Genomic DNA, 20,249 nt, shown 5'->3' on the forward strand with positions numbered 1-20,249 from the left:
ACTTCCCTGGCAGAGACTATATATACATGGCCATGTAATACGTCAAATAAGTGATATCGATTGTTAATTGTTTCAATGATTCTAAATAAATATTTCTATATCAGATGGGTTTGTGTAGAGATTGTAGTAATTTCAATGGTTAAGATCATGAGTCAGTTGAAGCTAGACCACCATGGAAAACCTGGAGGCACTGGACGGCCGTTTCGTCCTATTGTGGGACTCCTCAGCAGTGCTCATCCACGACCCCCCCCTGCGAGATCCGAACCCAGGACCTATTGGTTTCGCGCCCGAGCACTTAACCACTAGACCACTGAGATGGCCGTCATCCAACGGTGTTAATGTCTAACTTCAACTAATCCACGAAATTGAGCGACACATTCACCATTGTCTTCAGTGAGTTACTATCTCACAACAGACCTGGTTGAACTCCACTGGTCACTACTTCTCACTAGAACTCCAGGATATACCTCGTGAAGCCAGTCACTAGTGAGCATATGTTGATTTATATCAGATGGGTTTTTGTGGAGATTGTGCTCTAGCTTCAACTGACTCATGATCTTAACCATTGAAATATTTCTATACTAAAAAAAAAGACTACTGAACATGTCATGATATCAAGAAACGTTTATTCAATATAATTTAGCTACTAGCAAGTAGTTAAATTTAAATTCTGATAATGAATTGATTATAACACTGAAAGTTTTAACCAATCAGGTTAAATAGATTGAAAACATGAATAGGGGAAATTATAAGACAGACATCCAATGAATATTTCCTACATAACAAATCACTTGTCTTTGTTTGTCATACAATAAGGCCGAAAGTTCTAGATGCTTACTGCCTACTTGTTCTTCACATGTATATATATGTGAAGAAAAGATAATCCAATTTGTGGATAAAGTTTAAAAAGAACAAATGAACAAACGGTAAGTTTACTTTTATTTATCTTAATTATTGATGATTCATATAATAATAATATTACTAAGATATTCAGTCCTTATAGGATAGATAATAAGACAAAATCATAGTGTTATACTAAGATGATCTTAGATCATTATGATCATTATGATCTTAGATGATCTCAAAGAAATCAATATTAAATTATACAAGACACTAGTCATTATTTACTGGGGATTATTTTTAAATACTGACAGAGATTAAAGAATATCTACAAGATCATAAGAATTATGCCTATCATAATTAGAAAGATCCTCATAATTAAGATAAATGGAATGATTCAAAATAAATATTAGAATGAACTATGATAATGATGCCTTGTGTATTTTGCACGAAATTTAAAGTGCAGTGATAGATAAGTTGTATGTTATTATTAATGAAGTGAAAGTTGACAAGAATTGATTCTTACAATGCTTGCAATCAACTCCGCCTGGAGTCCCTCTGGGGGCTACTGCCGGTCCTAAGCCCGGATAAAGGAGGAGGGTTGGGTATGGGGTTAGCGACCCAATCCCGTAGAAAACTAACTCGCTAAAAAAACGCTAACCAGAAAAAATTATTCAAAAAATGCTTTTAATCAATCAGAACATCTATTATGCAATCAAAATGTGAATTTTAGACGTTTAAGCTAAATTATAAATTATGATTGTTTCTAAGATAGAGTATATTTGAAAGTCATTGATATGATTCAATGTGTAGTCAAGAGTGTTTGGAAAAAAGATTAGATAGTATTCTCTCACTCTGTATCTCAATCCTAACTTCTTTATATTTGTAAACAGAAGAGTAGGAATTCATTGTATTATAGATGATATTAGTTCAGGATGAAAGCCCTAACCCAGTCTAGGTGGCTCGACACTGTGTGCACTATATATTGAGATTAGATGGTGGTTGGAGGTAGTCGATAGAAAACCCTGGATCCGGGTTTCGTGCTACTTGGCACTCGTCAGAAAGGTGTACGTGTAATCTTGAGGGGACTGGTGCTCCCTGGCGGATTCGATTCCGTGTCACCCAGCTTCACAGTCAGAGACGTTATCATTGAGCTATTTGGGCCGCAGAAATTAATTTTTAAATGTGTATAAATACAATTTAATCCTGGATATTATGTCTAGATAGAAATACACTCGATATAAATGTCACCAAGTCTCTGAGTGGCAGTTGATATCATACTGTAATCCTCAATAATGATTAAAATTTGACGAATAAAAGTCAAAATGACTTACTCGCCCCCCCCAAAAAAAACATCACCTACAAATTCTACATATAGAGCTTTCTATATGATTTAACTTCTCTAGATGAAAAAGTATAGAACATCTGAGTATTAATGTCAAAAACAGTTTGACAGATTTGACCTTATATGATGATTTATTAAATAAGATTATTACATCATTTCTATAGTTTGTCATTTTATGTATACGAAGAACTGTACATCCACTATATAGATCTCTTTTCCCCATAAAGTTTATCGAATAATTTAAATGATGATGATTTCAAGATTCACTTTCGACCTGTTTTCTCCATGTGTAGATAGTACTGACTGATTATTTGGATATATCCTAGATTCATTTAAATGTGATACATAAGATTTCTAGACTAGACGACTTTAATGGTAGTTTTTCAATTGTATAAGAGGATTGTTAGTTAGAGAGAAAGAGAGAGTGAGACTATAATTTATGGACGACCTTCAAGCAATGCCAAAGTGACCTTGAGAGTGTCTACCTACTTAATAGAGCTAACTGAAGGTTATAAAGCAATTTGAAGAATAAAGACAATGATCTACAATTGATGGTAAGGGTTAAGATTTAGATTTATGGTTTTCACCACGAACTGACATAAGCTAAAATGTCAAAACACTATTTAGCCAAAATCCAAGACCTGTTATCCTAAATCTGATTGGTCCTTCCATAAATTATAGTTTCGCTAAAGAAAGCATCGACTATTATTGTAGTAATTTTTACACTCGACACTTGGCACCATATTTTCTAAACTTGAATGAATGTGAAAATCATGCCATATTTGTGTTAATGATACTAGATTAAAAAATTAATTAGATAAATCCCGCCCTATACACGGTAAGGTTTTTAGTGTAACAGTCAGGATTCAATATTAAGTTATATCCGTTACCAAGTAAAATTTTTTGTTATACCATGCGGTTCCATTCAGTTATTGTCAAGTACCTTACAATTGTTAAACCAGGTATGCAGCAAAAGAAGACTAATATTGTATGGGAAGCTTTGTAACGAAAACTAGAGAGGTAATCTCCTTAGACCATATAGGTTCACAGAGTGTTAGAAGCAAGGAGATGATGACCTCGGTTGAATGAATGGTCATAATAGTCCTCTCACATTTGTTTCTCGCCTGAATTTTGGCCGTGAGATAAAATATCATCTGTTAGAATTTTTCTTGTACATCATAAGATAATTCCATCTTCTGTCTGAAACTGATGTCTTTTTCAGAACGAATCATTTCTATATCTGCAAAACGTCGAACAAAATAGTTATACATTCTAAGTCTTATTAAACATATTCACTTGATATAAATATGATTGAACTATTGAATAACAAACGATCTAACTTCTTATTACTGACGAATAAGATCACTTAATCGAATATGACAATTCAGAAAATGCTTCCACTTGAAATCTAAATGCTGTGTACTCAAACAACTGACTTTGAATCTTGGACATTTAGTGAAATGTAACTACTTTCTGATGTCATATGATTCACTGTCTACATTTAATTTACGTGCTCAAGTAACATAAATTATTAATGATTAATAAAATGTTAGCTCATGTACAAAATCAATCTTTACAGGGATTATTGATTTTTAGAATAGGTTAGTAATAATAAAGATAAAACTTTCATATAATATGAAGAATAGTTTCAGTCAACCAGCCAGTCAGTCATAATGAACCTGGAGCTTGTCGTAAATGTTCATTAGTTAACTTTCCCTATACGTATATACACGTTGAGATGGAATTAATAATAGTTGTAGCAATGTTTATGGAAAAAACTACACATTGAAAATATGCTTCAAGGAGACACAACGAAGAAGTATGTAATAAAATTCTTGATAAGGCATCATTGATGAGATTTAGTACATATCAAACTACCTTACCAACTTACTTTTATACTCATACAATACTGAGGGTGATGTTTTCTATTTGCAAGAGTTTGAGTCTCCCAATATCTGATGTTTGAAACTGAAACCGATCAGTCTTTATTGACACATGTTCAACCTGAGGGGACATCCTCTTTATTGTTGTTTAGTTACATGTTTCTGAATTGAGTCTAGTAACCGACAAGTTCTAAGTAAGAAGAAACGCTCATCAAAGATTTCAGATTTTAGCTATCATCCAGATATAATTAAAAAAAGTCTTTCTATTATTATTCTTATTCATTATTGGCTTTCTCACTTGATGTAAATTTTGATCGCTTTTTGTCACTCAGTAAATCAAGTCACGAAGTCTTCAACCGTAGTATCAATGATAAAATAGAATTAAAACGTGAATTGGGTTTATGGAGTGGTGTTTCTATTACCATTGGTACAATCATTGGATCCGGTGTATTTGTTGCACCAAAAGGTGTATTAGAGAATAGTGGCCAAAGTCCTGGTATCTCTATCATAATATGGATTTTATGTGGTATCATCTCATTATTGGGTTCATTATGTTATGCTGAACTTGGTACGACGATAACTCATAGCGGTGGTGATTATATGTACATTAAAAAGGCATTTGGTAATTTACCGGCATTTCTACAATTATGGGTAAGACTATATATATATATATATATATATATATATATATATATATATATATATATATATATATATATATATATATATATACTTTGTTGAACAGTAGGAATGTTAACTGATTTTGATATATCAGAGAGAAGATTGAAAGAATGTTAACTTCCAGGACTAATTCACGGATTATTATCATCATATATGTTCTTACGATATAACTATTAAGTAATTAGTTACTTCATCCGTATATTCCGTTTATCATAAGCTTTCGGTTAATCTATAAACTGCTATTATAGATATAGCAGAGGCTGGTTGCTGACTCTTGAACTCAAGGGTAAGGCAGTGAGAAAAGCTAGGGAGTTATGGACCAACAGGAATTTATCTGTTGACTCAAGGTTAACAGTTCTATTTGGCCATGTAATTGGCCAAATCAGAGACACTAAGTCATAGAGTAAATAGTGGACGCAAAATAGACCAAGGTAATGTCAGGGTTGTTGGCTTGTCACCTGACATTGGGTAACGATTACAAGATATAATTAATTTCCTTTTTTTTTGACAAGTACTCAGCAATATGCAGATATAAGGATTTATGTATGATGAACTCAATCGGAGAATTCATTGTATTTCAAGACTCTTAGTTAATTTAGAGTCACATACATCTGTTGAACAGTTTACAGATATCTAAAACAGATTATTATTATCATAAACTCGTCTGTTTTTATTTTCAATGGAAACTTGGATGACAACATAGCTGTGTGATGATGCCAAGTTATCTAACTTTGGTAACTGTTAATATAGAATACGTAGTTTACGAATTGTTCGAAATGGGAATAAAATTGTTTATTAATGGTTAATTGAGGTTATCTTCATTATTTTCATTGTTCACTGCGCTGAACTCAACTATTTTGGGACAGTTTTCTGTTTACTTAGTGGGTGACTATTGCCTGTTAGGATGTGCAGTTTTCACCAAAGATTTCACTTCAAACCCTAACTTTATATATATATATATATATATATATATATATATATATATTATCGGGGACGTTGAGTTTAGCTACACTGAATATATCTATAACAAACAGTCAAGGCTGAGAGCCTTTAAGCAATGCTACATTAACCTTGCGAAGTCTACATACTTACGGGAGTTAGATGAGGGCTATATACTAGTGTAAGGAATCAGGATTAGGATTAACAGCTGGAAATTATGGTTAGAGAGTTAGATTTAGGGTTTCTATCACGAACTGTCATCAGCCATAATGCCAAAATGCTGTTTAGCCATATGGATGAATGAATTTCGCGCCAAAATTCAAGAGCCGCTATCTTAAATCTGATTGGTTCATCCATAAATTATAGTCTTGCCAAATGTTATATATATATCTGTTTATTGAACAGGTGAATCTTGTGGTAATTCGACCAACATCCACTGCAATTTGTGCTTTCAGTTTTGCATATTACGCTCTCTATCCAATTTATTCAAACTGTGATCCACCACATCTACTTATTCTTATTTTTTCAATTTTATCTATAAGTAAGTTAAAAGTAATATATATGTCTTAAGATTATGCCTGAATACATTTGTTATGCGTTATTTTACAACAGGACGAAACTTTAGAAGAGTCAGAACATTTAGAACTATTTTTCGGATTATCATTGCTTGTATTTCTCTTGTATAATTGTCGTATTTTTGTATTCCCGTTATTGTAAGCTTCTAATGGACTTACTGTCAGTCATTATATGTTTTGTTATACTGTAGTTACTGCTTATTAATTAAATACTATTTGCTCCACCCTTTACCACTTTCGGAACGATCGTGTTTAAAACATAACTTCCTATTTGGAATGCTGTGTGATCATGCATTTCAAATCTATTTTTGTATGAGTTTTGAGTCGTGACTGAATTGAGTACAATATAGAACTGGCTTACTTCCCATCATCGTCTTCTGTTTAGCTATTGGACTAGAAGGAGCTTGAGAACCATTAAGCGTTAAGGTTTCATTGGTGTTCATTGATCAGTGTGTCGCTTGATAAATAGGTCACCGATATTACTGGGGATGTAAGTAAACTAATCATCGATAATCAGACATTTTACTGGGAAATGTAGGAAGTGATATCAGTTAGAATCTTTAGCTGTAATAAATCAGCGTTCTCAAGATGCAACGCACTGTTTATTTGCTCATGATTATTCATAGTGTAGAGATTAATGTGGTTTTAAAAAATGACTTCACCATGTAATGACACCGAACGAGAAAATATTACAAACCAGTGAGGATTGAATGTTAGTTTGGGACTCTTCATTTGTGTGTATCTACTCTGAATACAGGACCTTTAGACCAGAAAGGTTATAATATTCGTTTTGACTACTGGTTACATTGAGGTTAACAGTTTTTACCTTCAAGAGTTAGACAAACATCCACTGAGGAGATAATAAGCAACAAATAGGTTAAAATTCAAGAAATATTTGCGAAAAACAGTCATCATCTCAGGTTTCTTTGAGAGATTCCTGGAATCAAATAACAAAATAGATTAATCCCCACAACACTAAAAAGACTTCTTGTGCAGTTGTTGTGTTTGAAGGAGATAGTTCTACAGAGACACTGAAACCCGGCTTCTGAGTCCTCTGAGAAAGATCTGTTTAATTGAGCTTAGAATGTACCAAGAGTAAACTACCATTCTAAGACACGTCACTACGTATCTCTCAGTTTGCGTTTTCTCATGTATCACGTCGTATCGGTCGTACAAAGCGTGCTCAATCGAAGTGCATCAAATGACAGTGTCCTGTCTTTCTATCAAATGAACAAAAATAAATGAATCAACAGATGAAGTTTGAAGTATTCATCAGCTCTGGTCAAGAATAGCTCTACCAGAAGTATCCTATGAAATTTTCTAAAATCTTATACGAAACTGACAAAAATGAAGATGGATTGGGATTTTGTGGATAGTTGGGACTTTTACCAGTCACCAATTCAAGTCTGAACTTTATATTAAAAGTTACATGTCCAATCCTTTGTTCTACTACGATCTTAATCCACCTCTTATTAGTAATTATTTGTTTATTGTAACATCTTATTAATACTATGATCGAGCAGAGAATCTGATAAGTCTTGCTAATTGGACGCTATATTCGGTTCCTAAGCTCTTCTAGTAACCCCCAAGCTAGAACTACACAGCGACTTGAACACGAGAGAAAAAGAGCAAAATATGTAAGAAACACATTACTCCAAAGGTTCATCTATGTACAGGAAATATAAGGTCTTTATAGTATTTTAGATTTCTTTGGGTTTTCCCGGAAATTCTAGAATGCTACCAAACATAGTAGCAATGTAGTAATCATCCATTCAGAAACTTGATATGTGACTTTCCAACTTCTAGATGTTTCTGGCAAAACTTCCGGTGAACGCTGATTGGACAAGGTGCTTCTCAGTGTCTTCAGAGCCTTTGTTGGCTTTTTTCAAGGAGTTTTCCGGATCTGCCCAATACCTCCTCCTTTTCAGAAAATAAGATCTTTTCTTTGGGTCTACTTGCATCTTGGTAACTGGTTTTCCGCGGCGTCCGGACTTTCTTGGTATCCAGTGCCTAGGAGTGTCTGTTGGGGTTCCTGTCATTGGAGTATCTATAATGATCTCTAGCGGAAGCCTCACTCGACTATCTAGAGAGTCCTTTTTTCTTTGTGTATTTGACTGATGTGTCTAATCCACGTTCCGAAAGTCCCACGCACTTTGTATAAAACATTTCCCATTCTCTTTTCAATGACTCCCAGTTCCCAACGATTTTTCCCAATCTATGACTTGACGAGCACTTTGTCACCGACGTTAAAACCTAGGATATTCTGATTTTGTGAACTCATACACAACTTGTATTTGATACTTGAGATTATCGCAATAAGTTTCTCTGTTATGCAACACTTGTTCATTTTATTACAGAATACTATATGTTAAATAGTAAACTATAGTAAACTATATTTTTCAAAGAAAGATATTCTATTTTTGGTATGATGGAATTTATGGAGGTTGCAGGATAAAAATGCCATTGAAAAGTTAGAAGTACTGGATGATGATTTCATCCTAGTTTGGTGTTCCTCAATGATGCTCATCCGCAACCCCACATCCGGGAATTAAGCCAGAGATATTTGGTTTACGCGCGAACGGCTAACTCCCAAACTACTAATCCAGTATTTAATAGTTTGTGTGCTTCCACGTTTTCAATGGTAGTCTAGCTAAGATCACATCGTGATTTAAAAAATGAAATTTTATATTGTTCAATGATATAAAGAAAATAAATAACATGAAGGTTTCTTGACTAAAATCTGATCGATGTAGTTCTAACAATAATTTATTTTGTGTTATATCCAGCTAATCGATCATAATCGATGTAGAGACTGGGATAGATATCTCTTATGTCAAATTGTCATTGTCAGAACAGCACGATGAGATGGAGTTAAAAAGGTAAATAGCACATGAATTGAAATAGTGTCGTAGAAATGATGATAAGAAAGACTTAATATTCAGAATGGTCTTCGAAAAGACAGAATGAAGAATGCTTAATCACAAGATCTAGAGAACGATAAAGATCACATGTATGTAATGAATTATAATCATTGCCATCCAACATCTACACAAACATTAATCAGAGTTATCACACTGACGACGATTAATGTGTCATGATTTGGTTTGGTCATTCCCATCTAATTTTCTTTCTACACTAATAAACAATATGCATCAAGGTAGGTGATGATTCAATTAAGTAACTAATAAACGTTTTATTTCATTTTGTATTTCTATAGTTATTTGTCTACTTATCTTGTTTCTAAATTCCAGCATTCCTGACATGGATAAATATCATGAAAGTTCGTTGGGCTACAAGAATTCAGAATTTATTTACAGCAGCTAAATTATTAGCATTAACTGTCATTATTCTATCTGGTTTATATGTTGTATGTCAAGGTGAGTTATGGGTTGGATCAATATAAGTCGTTTGATAAAACGTACTGTTTGTTGAGTTAGTTTGAAAAATATAAAAAGTAACATGTAGATAAATTCTATGGTTTACATGATAAACTAAGTTTTAGTTAAAATACTATTGACGGTTGTTTTGTTCTATTATAGAACTTTTCAGTGACAGTGCTTAACCTTAACCACATCAGCTGTTAAACCAAGGACTTCTAAGTCTAGCAGTTCATACTTCTTCGATTACGATAGTCATCTAATTAAGATTATCTCGTAATGTAAATCACAAAATTCAGCAACTTCCATAAGCCTCTTACATTAACTGTAAATAAATTGCTTAGGTATTTTTGAATAGAAGGACATGATAGTTTGTTATACTGACTCAGTGATTTAAAGGTAAGATGATTGTCCACTAAAATATGAAAGTTATGAGTTCCATCATCTGTAGATTATGAATTTGTATTGTTAGGTAGTTCGAGCATACTATTGTGCTTACCTATTTATTGGTATTTAAAAAAGCTTTCATATTTTAGGGTGGAAATCAGAATGAGTAAATTTTATTAATGGTAGGTTTTATCGTTGCTTTCGACCTACTGTATTACTCATTACATTTTAAGTCTATAAAATTCAATTGAGTTAATCAAGGCTTCTTATTGTGAGTTGTTGCTCTTTATTCAAGGTTTTTCTTCAACCACGCTTTACAGTACTGACTGTTACGTCTATTTTTGAGAGTAGAACTATTTCAAGTATCTGTGTGCGTGACCAAAGGTCCTGGGTTCGAGTGCCGCGTGCGGGAACTTGAATGTACACTGCTGAGCAGTCCCACACTAGGACGAAACGGCCGTCCAGTGCCTCGAGGCTTCCAGTGATGGTCTAACATTGATCAGTTTATGGTCTCAATTTAAAAAAACTCATCAATCTCCACAATCCTATGCTGATAAATGGAGAGTAGTTGAATCAAAGTTAAAACATTTTTAATATTTTGTAACGGAGTAGTAATACTATTGATTACTAGCGAGATTGTTGTCTAAGACATTTCATAAAAGCTGTGTTACTTTTCATCCGAGATATATAGTTGAGAAGAGGAAGTTTCCTCAAGATGAATTAAAATGGTTAATTCAACCATACAGGCAACCTTCAGTGATACTTAAACTAACCTTGAAAGAGTGGAAAATCAATTTTTAGTCAGTCAGAATACAAATGATATAAATCGTTGACTAGAAAAAACCAAACGAGGTTAGTTTTAGAATTTAGAGTTGAGATAAGGTTCTATATTTGGGATCTTAGGGTTGGATTTAGGTTTTGGGTTAGGAATTACTAGTGATTATTAAGAATGACATGGATGAATACCTTGTAACAATATAGAGTCATACTTGTCCAGTTAGTTCCTTGATTCCAACTACAAAAAACTTTTAAGTTACGTTTAGAAATATATAAATCTTGTTATGGTATTACAAATATGTTAATTCTATTTGCTTTTTATTATTTTCCCTAAGAAACAGTAATCACTTTCTCGTTTTTACTTCATGGGTAATCTAGTTCATCCTTATTCCTTAGTCGTTTCATGTTTATCAAGTTTAAGCATATTATTAGTAAAATTTCGATCGATTTTACTTGTTCCCTACTTAATCTTAAATGAAATACAAGCTTATGGAATAATATACTTATCCGTCAATGTTTAGCAGATCCGATTTCAATGTTTAATGTATGTCTAATATCCAAGCATTTTGCTATTCATTCGATAACTGAATACTGCATATAAGAGAATACTTTCCACTGAAGATCTCATATGAAGCTTTGAATTACCATTTTTCTGCTGTTTTCATCCGAAAAGTTAGGACACGCTACAGTGGTGTTTCCACAGAAGATATGTGTTGATAACTTCATCTAATTAAAATGAAATCCTCAGTGGACATCATACTCTTATTTGCAGTACTGACCATTACGACTTTTGTATTAGGACTAAATTTTAAAATTGACAAAACCAAATAGCGCAATATACGTTAGCAATGTGAGCAGTTAAACAATGTTCACAATGCATATTTTTTTAAAAAAATTGGTCAATTTTCTTCTAAGTGTTTTAAAAGTCATTTAAATAAACTGAATAAACAAAGGATTACATTTTCGACTGAGATCATGAATTGATCAATGTTCGATCACCATTGAAAACCTGGAAGCACTGGACGACCGTCTCGCCCCAGGATGGGACTCCTCAGCAGTCTACATCCATGATCGCACACTAAGGATTCAAACCCAGGACCATCGGCCTTGCGCGCGAACACTTAACCTCTGGACCACTGAGCTGGTATTCAACGGTGTTAATGTCTAACTTTCAACCAACCCACGATATTGCGCAACCATCTTCCATTGTCTTCGGTAGGTAACTGCCTTACACCCGACATGGATTAGCTCCACTAGTCACGGCTTCTCACTAGAACTCGGAGAATCCCCTCACGAAGCTAGTCGCTAGTGAGCACATGATAATTATCAGTATAAGGTTAATGAGCTTTTGATTGAGATCATGATCATGATTACATTTTCTATGTATTTATCAAATTTATTAGATATTAAATGGATAAACATTCTTTATTACATCCTCATTAAGTATAGTAAAACAAAATTTATTAAAACATTAGTATTTACTTTTTGAATCAGTAAAATATTTGTCTAAATGTATACCTGTGTGTGTATGTGTTGTATACTTTTGTAGGTAGGCTAGAAAACTTTGAAGAATTTTGGCAACCTACTCGACCGATTAATCCATCACGTATTGCTCTAGCTTTTTATTCTGGTTTATTTGCTTATGCTGGCTGGTAAGTGCATTGAAATTTCTTGTAAAAGTAGTACAATAATAATAAAGGAAGTCATTGGTAAATTAAAGCCTCTTCGCATAATATCCGTATGAATATATACAACGTCCAGCCTTTGTAGGTTTTGTTCTGGCCTGAAGTTACCTTGTTTGCAGCGGGGTGTGTGAGGAGTAGCGTCGGTCAGACAGAGAATATAGAAGAGAAAAAAACAAGAGGAAAAGTGAGCCGACGACTCAATAGGCACATAGAATGCACTTATATTACAATTATAGAAGCAATCGATAACAATCATAAATAACACAAGCATAAGATTAAGACAACCTGAGAATCAAAACAAGGAGTTGGTAGCGAATAGTTTTGAATGCGCCATATATATTCATATGTAGGGGATGTGGGTGGAGTGGACATTCCATGTTTACAATGTGATCAATATCGCTGGATAGTATCATTATATAATAATCACAAAGTGTATTGCACTAGACTCAATGAGGTCAACAGTTGTATTCTACAGTCTCATTCAGTTACGATATAAACTTCACATAACTGACCAAATTTATTATGCACAGCATAAAATTGAGATTTGTAGGAAGGTTTAATTGTCATATACTCAAATCATGAGTATATGTACATAGATTTTTTCTTCTGACTCAGACAAGGACATATAGACTGAGATGTTGTTTAAGTGTATCATCAACTTCTTCTGATATCATGCATGATTCATAATTCCTCACATACTCTTTGACTTTAAGAGGTCATGTAAGCCGTCTGGCTCTTAGAAAAGAAAATATCTGGACTTTTGCAGCTTATAATTAACAGTATGAGCGAATGAATTATAATTCAGTATTTTGAAGGTAACATATTCTCTACGAGTACTGAATATTCTTGGACTAAAAAGTCTTTTTTACTTCATTTACTTTGTTGAAAGGAGTGCTAGCTTGAAATGTGTAAGAATAACTATTCGTTTTTCTAAAATAGTGTTTGATTTTGTTTGAACACTGGTGGGAAGCTAGTATACTTGAGACGAACAATGAACGATTTTACTGTATATATGATTGACCCACTCTATACAAAGTACACAGTCAGTAAATAATTTAGTACACTTCAGCTCGATTGAAATCAAGAACATGACGTTCAGCTAACTAGGACTCATGTTAATCAATAAATAAGTAGATACAAAGAGTAAGAAAATATATATGACGTGTCAGTTATCTATCTGACTATCTTTTAGCTTGTCTGTAATCAATAATCAAATACTGTTTACTGTTGCCTACAACACTTCCCCAGCGAAGTTTGTTCGTAAGACTTGTTTACTGTTCATCCTTGGGTTCATTTGAAAAATTCTCGTTTTTTTTCGTTTCCTCATTAGCCTTCAACTAGCTCCCAACTGTAATTCATTTCTTTCCATTACAAATGATGATAAACCATCCAATATTTCACATAATTACCTCTGTCGAAAAAGGTTTAACTTTGGATGACTCCCTACTACATTTTCTATCCCATTATTGATTTAAATGTCTGATAATAAGAGCATTTTTTAACTATCAATTCACACAATACTTTTCTATAACTCCCGTTTATTAAGCCCAACCATTTTGTCCTTCCCGGCTGGAAATCATATACATATACCAAATTGCCCACATTAAAATCACGGATTTTTAGAAAAATTTTTCCCGTATTTTCTAGTAGTTCATTAGTTTTATTCTTAATTGGTTGAACCATCTTCATATTAGATGGTGCCGGTATATTTATAACAGTGTGTACTTTTTCTGGGTCAAGTCCACGTCCATGAGAATAGATATTAGCCCCCCAAATATTGATTACTCAACAAAATGTGAACACTTTGCTCCCTTAATACGAAAACCATACCCTCTAATGCGAGCAAAAACTTTATGTAATTGGTTGTAGTGTCCTTTTCTATTTCTACTGGCAGTAATAATATCATCCATATGTGCCACGTTAAATGGTACATCGCTTGACATAGTTTAATTTGTTTATTTCGGTTGGTGTTTTTCAGCAAAGTTGTTTTCTGTGGGATGGAGATGCTGACCCCATACCCAACCATCCTCTTTTACTTGGGTTTCGGACGGGTAGTAACCGTAGAAGAGTTATAGATGGAGTTATCGCTCAACATGATAAAAATAAATTGCTGATAAATTGCTTCAGTAAACTTACATCAAAAGGTAGCCTATTGTATTGAAACAATCCTCGATGTGTATTTACAATTACACTCCCCTTAGATCACTACCCGAAGATATGCATCCGAAAATATAGTACAACTAATCAGATTACTGAAAATCCTCTGGTATATTGATGATCCTATGATGTATACCTTGTATACCATTGGATTCTTACTCAGGGATTTAAAGATTAAGCGTTCTCGTGCAAGACTAAAATGTTCAGGGTTCAATTCACACATGAACCCATGAATATGAATTCCTGAAGAGCCCCATACTGGGACAAGACATCAATCCAGAGTTTCTTGATTTTCACCGGTGATTTAACTAAGATCACTCTGTAATTTAAACCACAAAAGTATAATTTTATTAAGAATTCTCAGCAAGAATATATATTAGGGAAGACCATACGTGGTTCTTAAAATAACTATGATTAATTTTAACTTATTGCCACCCATTCAGGAAAACAGTTATTGTCAATGAATAGTTTGTGACAGAACAAAAACAATGATTGTTATATCCGAGCGAAGATTAAATCACGAGTGACTTCTGAGACATATTAATTGACTAATATTATCTATACATTCTTATGGTATAACTGTTCAATAACTAGATTATGTATATTTATATTCCTCTTATTATAAGCTTTATTTTGACCTACAATTTATTATTATACGATTTACTGTTCTTAAATTATACTCAGTTTATTCATTACCGTCTCCCATGTTCACAGCCACTTTTTGGCTTTATTGTGTACAAATGTTATTTCCTATTTTATGGTGCGTTGCGGTCTATTTGGTTGATATATAAACTCAGTATGCCTGAAATAAAAGATTCGATTCGATTCGCATCGCATATTGGAAACTGGTATTGTTGTTCTGGACTCAAGTGGACGGGCTAGGCGGACATAGGACCAATAAAGACGCTAGACTGCCCATACCGGTCGAACGTCATTGGTTTGGCACAGTGGGAAGATTGTATAAGTCGTATTTTGATTGGTGGATAAATCACGTGATAAAAGCCGGACATAAAGTCATAACAATAATATTACAAAGGTTAATTACTAAATCTATTAAAGTTTTCTACATGTTAATCAATCTATAAATTGAAAAAGACAACAATATGTAAATTCATTTATATTGGTTATAGATCATTTATTTATTTATTCATTTAAACACATAAACATTGGTACAAGGAGGCACCAAATACATATGTGCCACATAAATCATTCGATTTGTGTGAGGGCTGAGATACTGTCCGGGTGCCCAAACAGAAGCAGGTGGTTTTCTTGGGGGCCCACACCCCGAGCCTTTGACCTAAAGGTTTGATTCACAAAGCAGTGGAGCAACGTCAGGAGATGCGATCTCATGGTAACCGGTGACCAAGAATTGGTTCGTATGCCACTTGTTTCCTTAAGATCCTGGAGCCTATGTACACCATTGGTTTGGAATGAGGGTTTATCAACTCCCCTATGTGGGTCCTCTGTATCCACCAATCTGGTTAAAGCTCCGAACATTTGGTCTTCGTCCTCTCAATTTCGTAAACAACCCCTCGCCGCGTGAAGACAGTAAGTAGGACTTCCCTGTTAGTGTTTAGTTACGATTAGATTTGACTTATATGCAATATATAATCTGTGTAGGAGTTGAGAATCTTTTCTTTTTTACACTAAACGGTAAAACATTTTACTTTATGATGACAGCAATAAAAATAAATTTTCCTTCTAATTTCAAATTTTCTGATGATTATATGTAATGACATTTCTACAACTTTTGTTTTTACATAATTTAAGATAAAAATTGCTTCATTCTTGAATGTTCTACACAAAAATAAAACAAGTTAAATGTCCTCTTCTCACTTCTGTTTGGCTTGTTTCTTTGTCTCTCTCTCTCTTTGTCTCTCTCTCTCTTTCCCTCTATGCCAGATTTATATCATAATCAACCATATACTACTGATGTATATGAGAATAATTGAAAATGAAGTAAATTTTCTATCTTATCCATGATTTTATTAAAAAGATACATGATTAGATAGGAAAGTTTATTAGTAGAATTTTCATAATAAATATTCTTAATCATTTAATAATAAAATAAATACGAACTTGAAAGTGATCAAAGAGAGAATCATATTTAGATCAAGATCTATGCTGTATTTAATTTCAAAAACTCTATACATCGAAAAAACACAAGCTTATTTGTGAAAAATTATATTTGAAATAAATTCAGTGATTAAAATGTTTCGTCTAGAGAACTTGTCTAGGCTTCTTCGGGGTAATAATAAGTGAAGTTGAAATAATGAAGGAAATATGTTTGATTTTGATTATTACTCTGAAGAAGCTCAATCAAGTTTACTGGACGAAACATTGGAATCATTTTAAATTAAATTATTTAGAATGTAATTTTCACATATAATGACTTCTCTATTTTACTTACATACTTGCGAATGTTACTCTCAAAGGAGCATAGGTTGCCGACCAACATCCTCCAATCCAATCTGTCCTAGGCCTTCCTTTCTAGTTCTATCCACTTGTTGTTCATTCTTCTCATATCTGTCTCCATTCCCCTGTGTAATACGTTCTTTGGTCTTTCTCTTCTCCTTTGACCTTGGGGATTGCAAATAAGGGCTTGCCTTATGACACAGTTGGGTGCTTTCCGTAATGTGTGTCCTATCCACTTCCAGTGCTTCTGCCTGATTTATTCCTCCGTTTGGATCTGGTTTTTTTCTCTCCCACAATAGAATGACTTCTATATACTTAGTGCCTAATTTCTATTATACTGTTCGTTCTAATATTGACGAATATTCGTATAGAAGAGAAAAGTTTATTATAGTGATTGTGATGCAGTCATATTCTGTCTTGTATTTTCTATTTTCTTATTATAATATCATATTGATAATTGTGTTTTTTGTGTTTTAAATAACCAAAACACTTGAATACTACAAAGCTGTTTGGAAAAAAGGTCCTTTTTTTACTCAAGTAAGAATTTTATTTACTACATCATCTTCCTTTTGTGTGATTTAGGAATTTTTTAAATATTATTACTGAAGAACTACAAGATCCTGAACAGTAAGTGAACAGTTCTATTATTTTGATGAGAAAAATATGTTTGTGTTATAGTTGTTTCAATATTTTCACTTTGTGTTCTTAGCCTGTTGTGTATTACTATAAGTAACTATTAGAAATATTATTGCACGACTGTTTATCATTGTTTTCAGTGAATAATTGACTCTATAACAGACATGGTTGAATTCCACTGGTCACGGTTTTTCATTAGAACTATAGGAAATATCTCTTGAAATTAGTCAATAGTGAGTACATGATGATTATAATCAAAATGGGGTTTTGTGGATATTGTAGTAATTTTCTTAATAGTTGAATGCATGAGTCGATTAAAGCTATATCATCATGCGAAACCTGGAAGCATCGAGAGGTTGTTTATTATTATTATTAGCTTTATTCAACATTATATTTTTGGCACAATATAGAATTATGAGCATAAAGTATTTCAACAAGTTTCCTTTTCTTATATCTTGATCGATTATGACGATAAATTTTGAATGATGACCAGTTAGGTGTTAGGAGTTCGGTAATCCACATTTGATTAATGTTCATTCGTTTCAATGCATATTGCTAGCCACCATGATGTCGCTGATTGTACCTTTCTGTAACCTGTATAGCGAAAGGTTGTAAACTTTTCATAAACGCGCCTGAATAGATTATGAGCACAATAGACATAATGATGTGCTAAAACAAACAAGAAAACAGATAACTTGATGAAATATCTAGATCGGAGGAACAGGTAGCCCAGATATTCAAGCAGGCCGTCCTAGTATGGGACTCCTTAACAGTGAGCATCCACGATCCCACACGCCTTACTAGATTTAATCGATTCATGAATTCAACTATTAAAAAATTACTGCAATATCCACAATACCCCATTCAGAAATATTATTGTAGGTTAATATTTATTACTACTCAATAGTTTACAAGCAGTTTAATCGAGAAGAAAAACAGTATATTTGCGCCTATATGTATGGTTGATATTCGCCCTAAATAATTAATCACATTTTACAGTACTATTAAAAAATCACATATGAAACAAGTGTTAAATTATAATATCATGGAGTCCCCCTCTTTATAAATGGTACTGTTGTAATTGGATATCCAACTGTTATAATTGTGTAGTCGTAGCTGTTACGTAAGTTTCGACTCTGTTGAGTCCCGGATCTTACTGCTTTTACTTGACAATTAGGAACCACTGCAGTTTCTTGACCCAAGTGCTTATACGGAGAAACGGAAATCAGTACAATCCCATTATGTAAAGTAAGGACAAGGAAGATTGTTGTAATGGACATTTATTGACTCCCCAAAAACACGTCCCCAAACGAAGTCCTAAAATCACATTCACACCATATCATCATTAGACCACAATACAATCATTTATATTACTAACTAATCTCGTTATTAATTTTAGCACGTTTCTAGAAGTTTCCAGAACAATAAAGTTAAGCATAAGCTCATGAATTTCCTTGTTTTCTGTGCCTAAACCAACCTTGGAAGCTAAACTCTTCTTCGTACTTTTCGAGGTTCAAGTCTAGGAGATTATGAAGGACTAGCAAGTAGCAAGAAAGTTAGAGTCAAGCGTTCAAGTACGAAACCTATCAGTTAACAACTTCTTAAAAATGAATAATATAAAGATAGTTGAATGGCTCCACATTATTTTCTTCAAACTAGTGTATGTTCAGTCTGAATATAAACTAAAATTTCTGTAGAGAAATAGATCAAATATGATTAGAAGTGGGATCAAATAGGGCATTTGGGACTCATCATTTCATCTTTTCTATATAAAGTTGTGACATAATAGCTATAGCTAGACAAAATTCAGTTCTGGACCAGTGAGACTAATTTATGAACTAACCAATCAGATTTCAGATAGCATGTCTTAGATTTTGGCACGAAATTCGATTTAGCTAAATATCCTTTTGGCATTATAGCTTATGTCAGTTCGTGATGAAAACATCAAGTCCTATTCTTAACCTTAACGTTCAACTGTAAATCTTAATCCTAATTCCTCACACTAATCTATAACCCACATTTTACCTTAGTAAGTAAGTGGACACTCCAAGGTCATTTCAAACTGTGCTTAAAGTTCGTCCATAAATTATAATCTCACTACATGCGATTAACAATAGAAATACAAGTTACTAAAACTTATTTTAATAGGATTCTAGAAAGTAATCTGTTTAGATGGTCAGTTTTTATCTCTTATTTAGAGAATAATTTATCCTTCAATTTCTTGAATAACTCAATGAATTTAAAGTTGAAACGATCTTTAAAAAGAAAAAAAAGGAGAGAAGAAAAGATCTAAATCCTTTTCGAAGAGAAAATTTATCAGTTTCATCATGTTTGAAGCATTTGAATAAACTTGGAATATCATCATTTAGATCTAAATGAACATATTTTTAGCATATTTTTCTTTTAAATGATTGTTACTTTTATGAATAATCAGTATAGAGGTTGTGGAGATTATTAAGCTTTTGGTTGAGATCATAAACCGATTGATGCTAGACCACCGTCGGAAACCTGAAAGCACTGGACGGCCGTTTCGTTTTATTGTGGGACTCCTC

At 33.3% G+C, this 20,249-nt stretch overlaps 1 protein-coding gene across 2 annotated transcripts in view; it reads left to right on the forward strand.

Annotated features, from left to right (window-relative positions):
• Positions 1–699: 699 nt before the first annotated feature.
• SLC7A5_6 (Large neutral amino acids transporter small subunit 1) overlaps positions 700–20,249 on the forward strand; it is a 39,411-nt gene continuing 19,861 nt past the window's right edge. Inside the window, exons 1-6 of one of the 2 annotated variants that reach the window (XM_051216814.1) lie at positions 700–926; positions 4,401–4,719; positions 6,094–6,229; positions 9,050–9,420; positions 9,515–9,640; positions 12,354–16,642. In XM_051216814.1, coding sequence (XP_051065429.1) covers positions 916–926; positions 4,401–4,719; positions 6,094–6,229; positions 9,050–9,063 — 480 coding nt within the window. In that variant the 5' untranslated portion in view covers positions 700–915 and the 3' untranslated portion in view covers positions 9,064–9,420; positions 9,515–9,640; positions 12,354–16,642. Of the gene's footprint in view, positions 927–4,400; positions 4,720–6,093; positions 6,230–9,049; positions 9,421–9,514; positions 9,641–12,353; positions 16,643–17,643; positions 17,689–20,249 lie in introns of those variants that run through there. The other variant, XM_051216815.1, reaches the window with a different exon arrangement.

Source organism: Schistosoma haematobium, chromosome 6 (assembly GCF_000699445.3).
Source record: "Schistosoma haematobium chromosome 6, whole genome shotgun sequence".
Classification (NCBI taxonomy): Eukaryota; Metazoa; Platyhelminthes; class Trematoda; order Strigeidida; family Schistosomatidae; genus Schistosoma; species Schistosoma haematobium.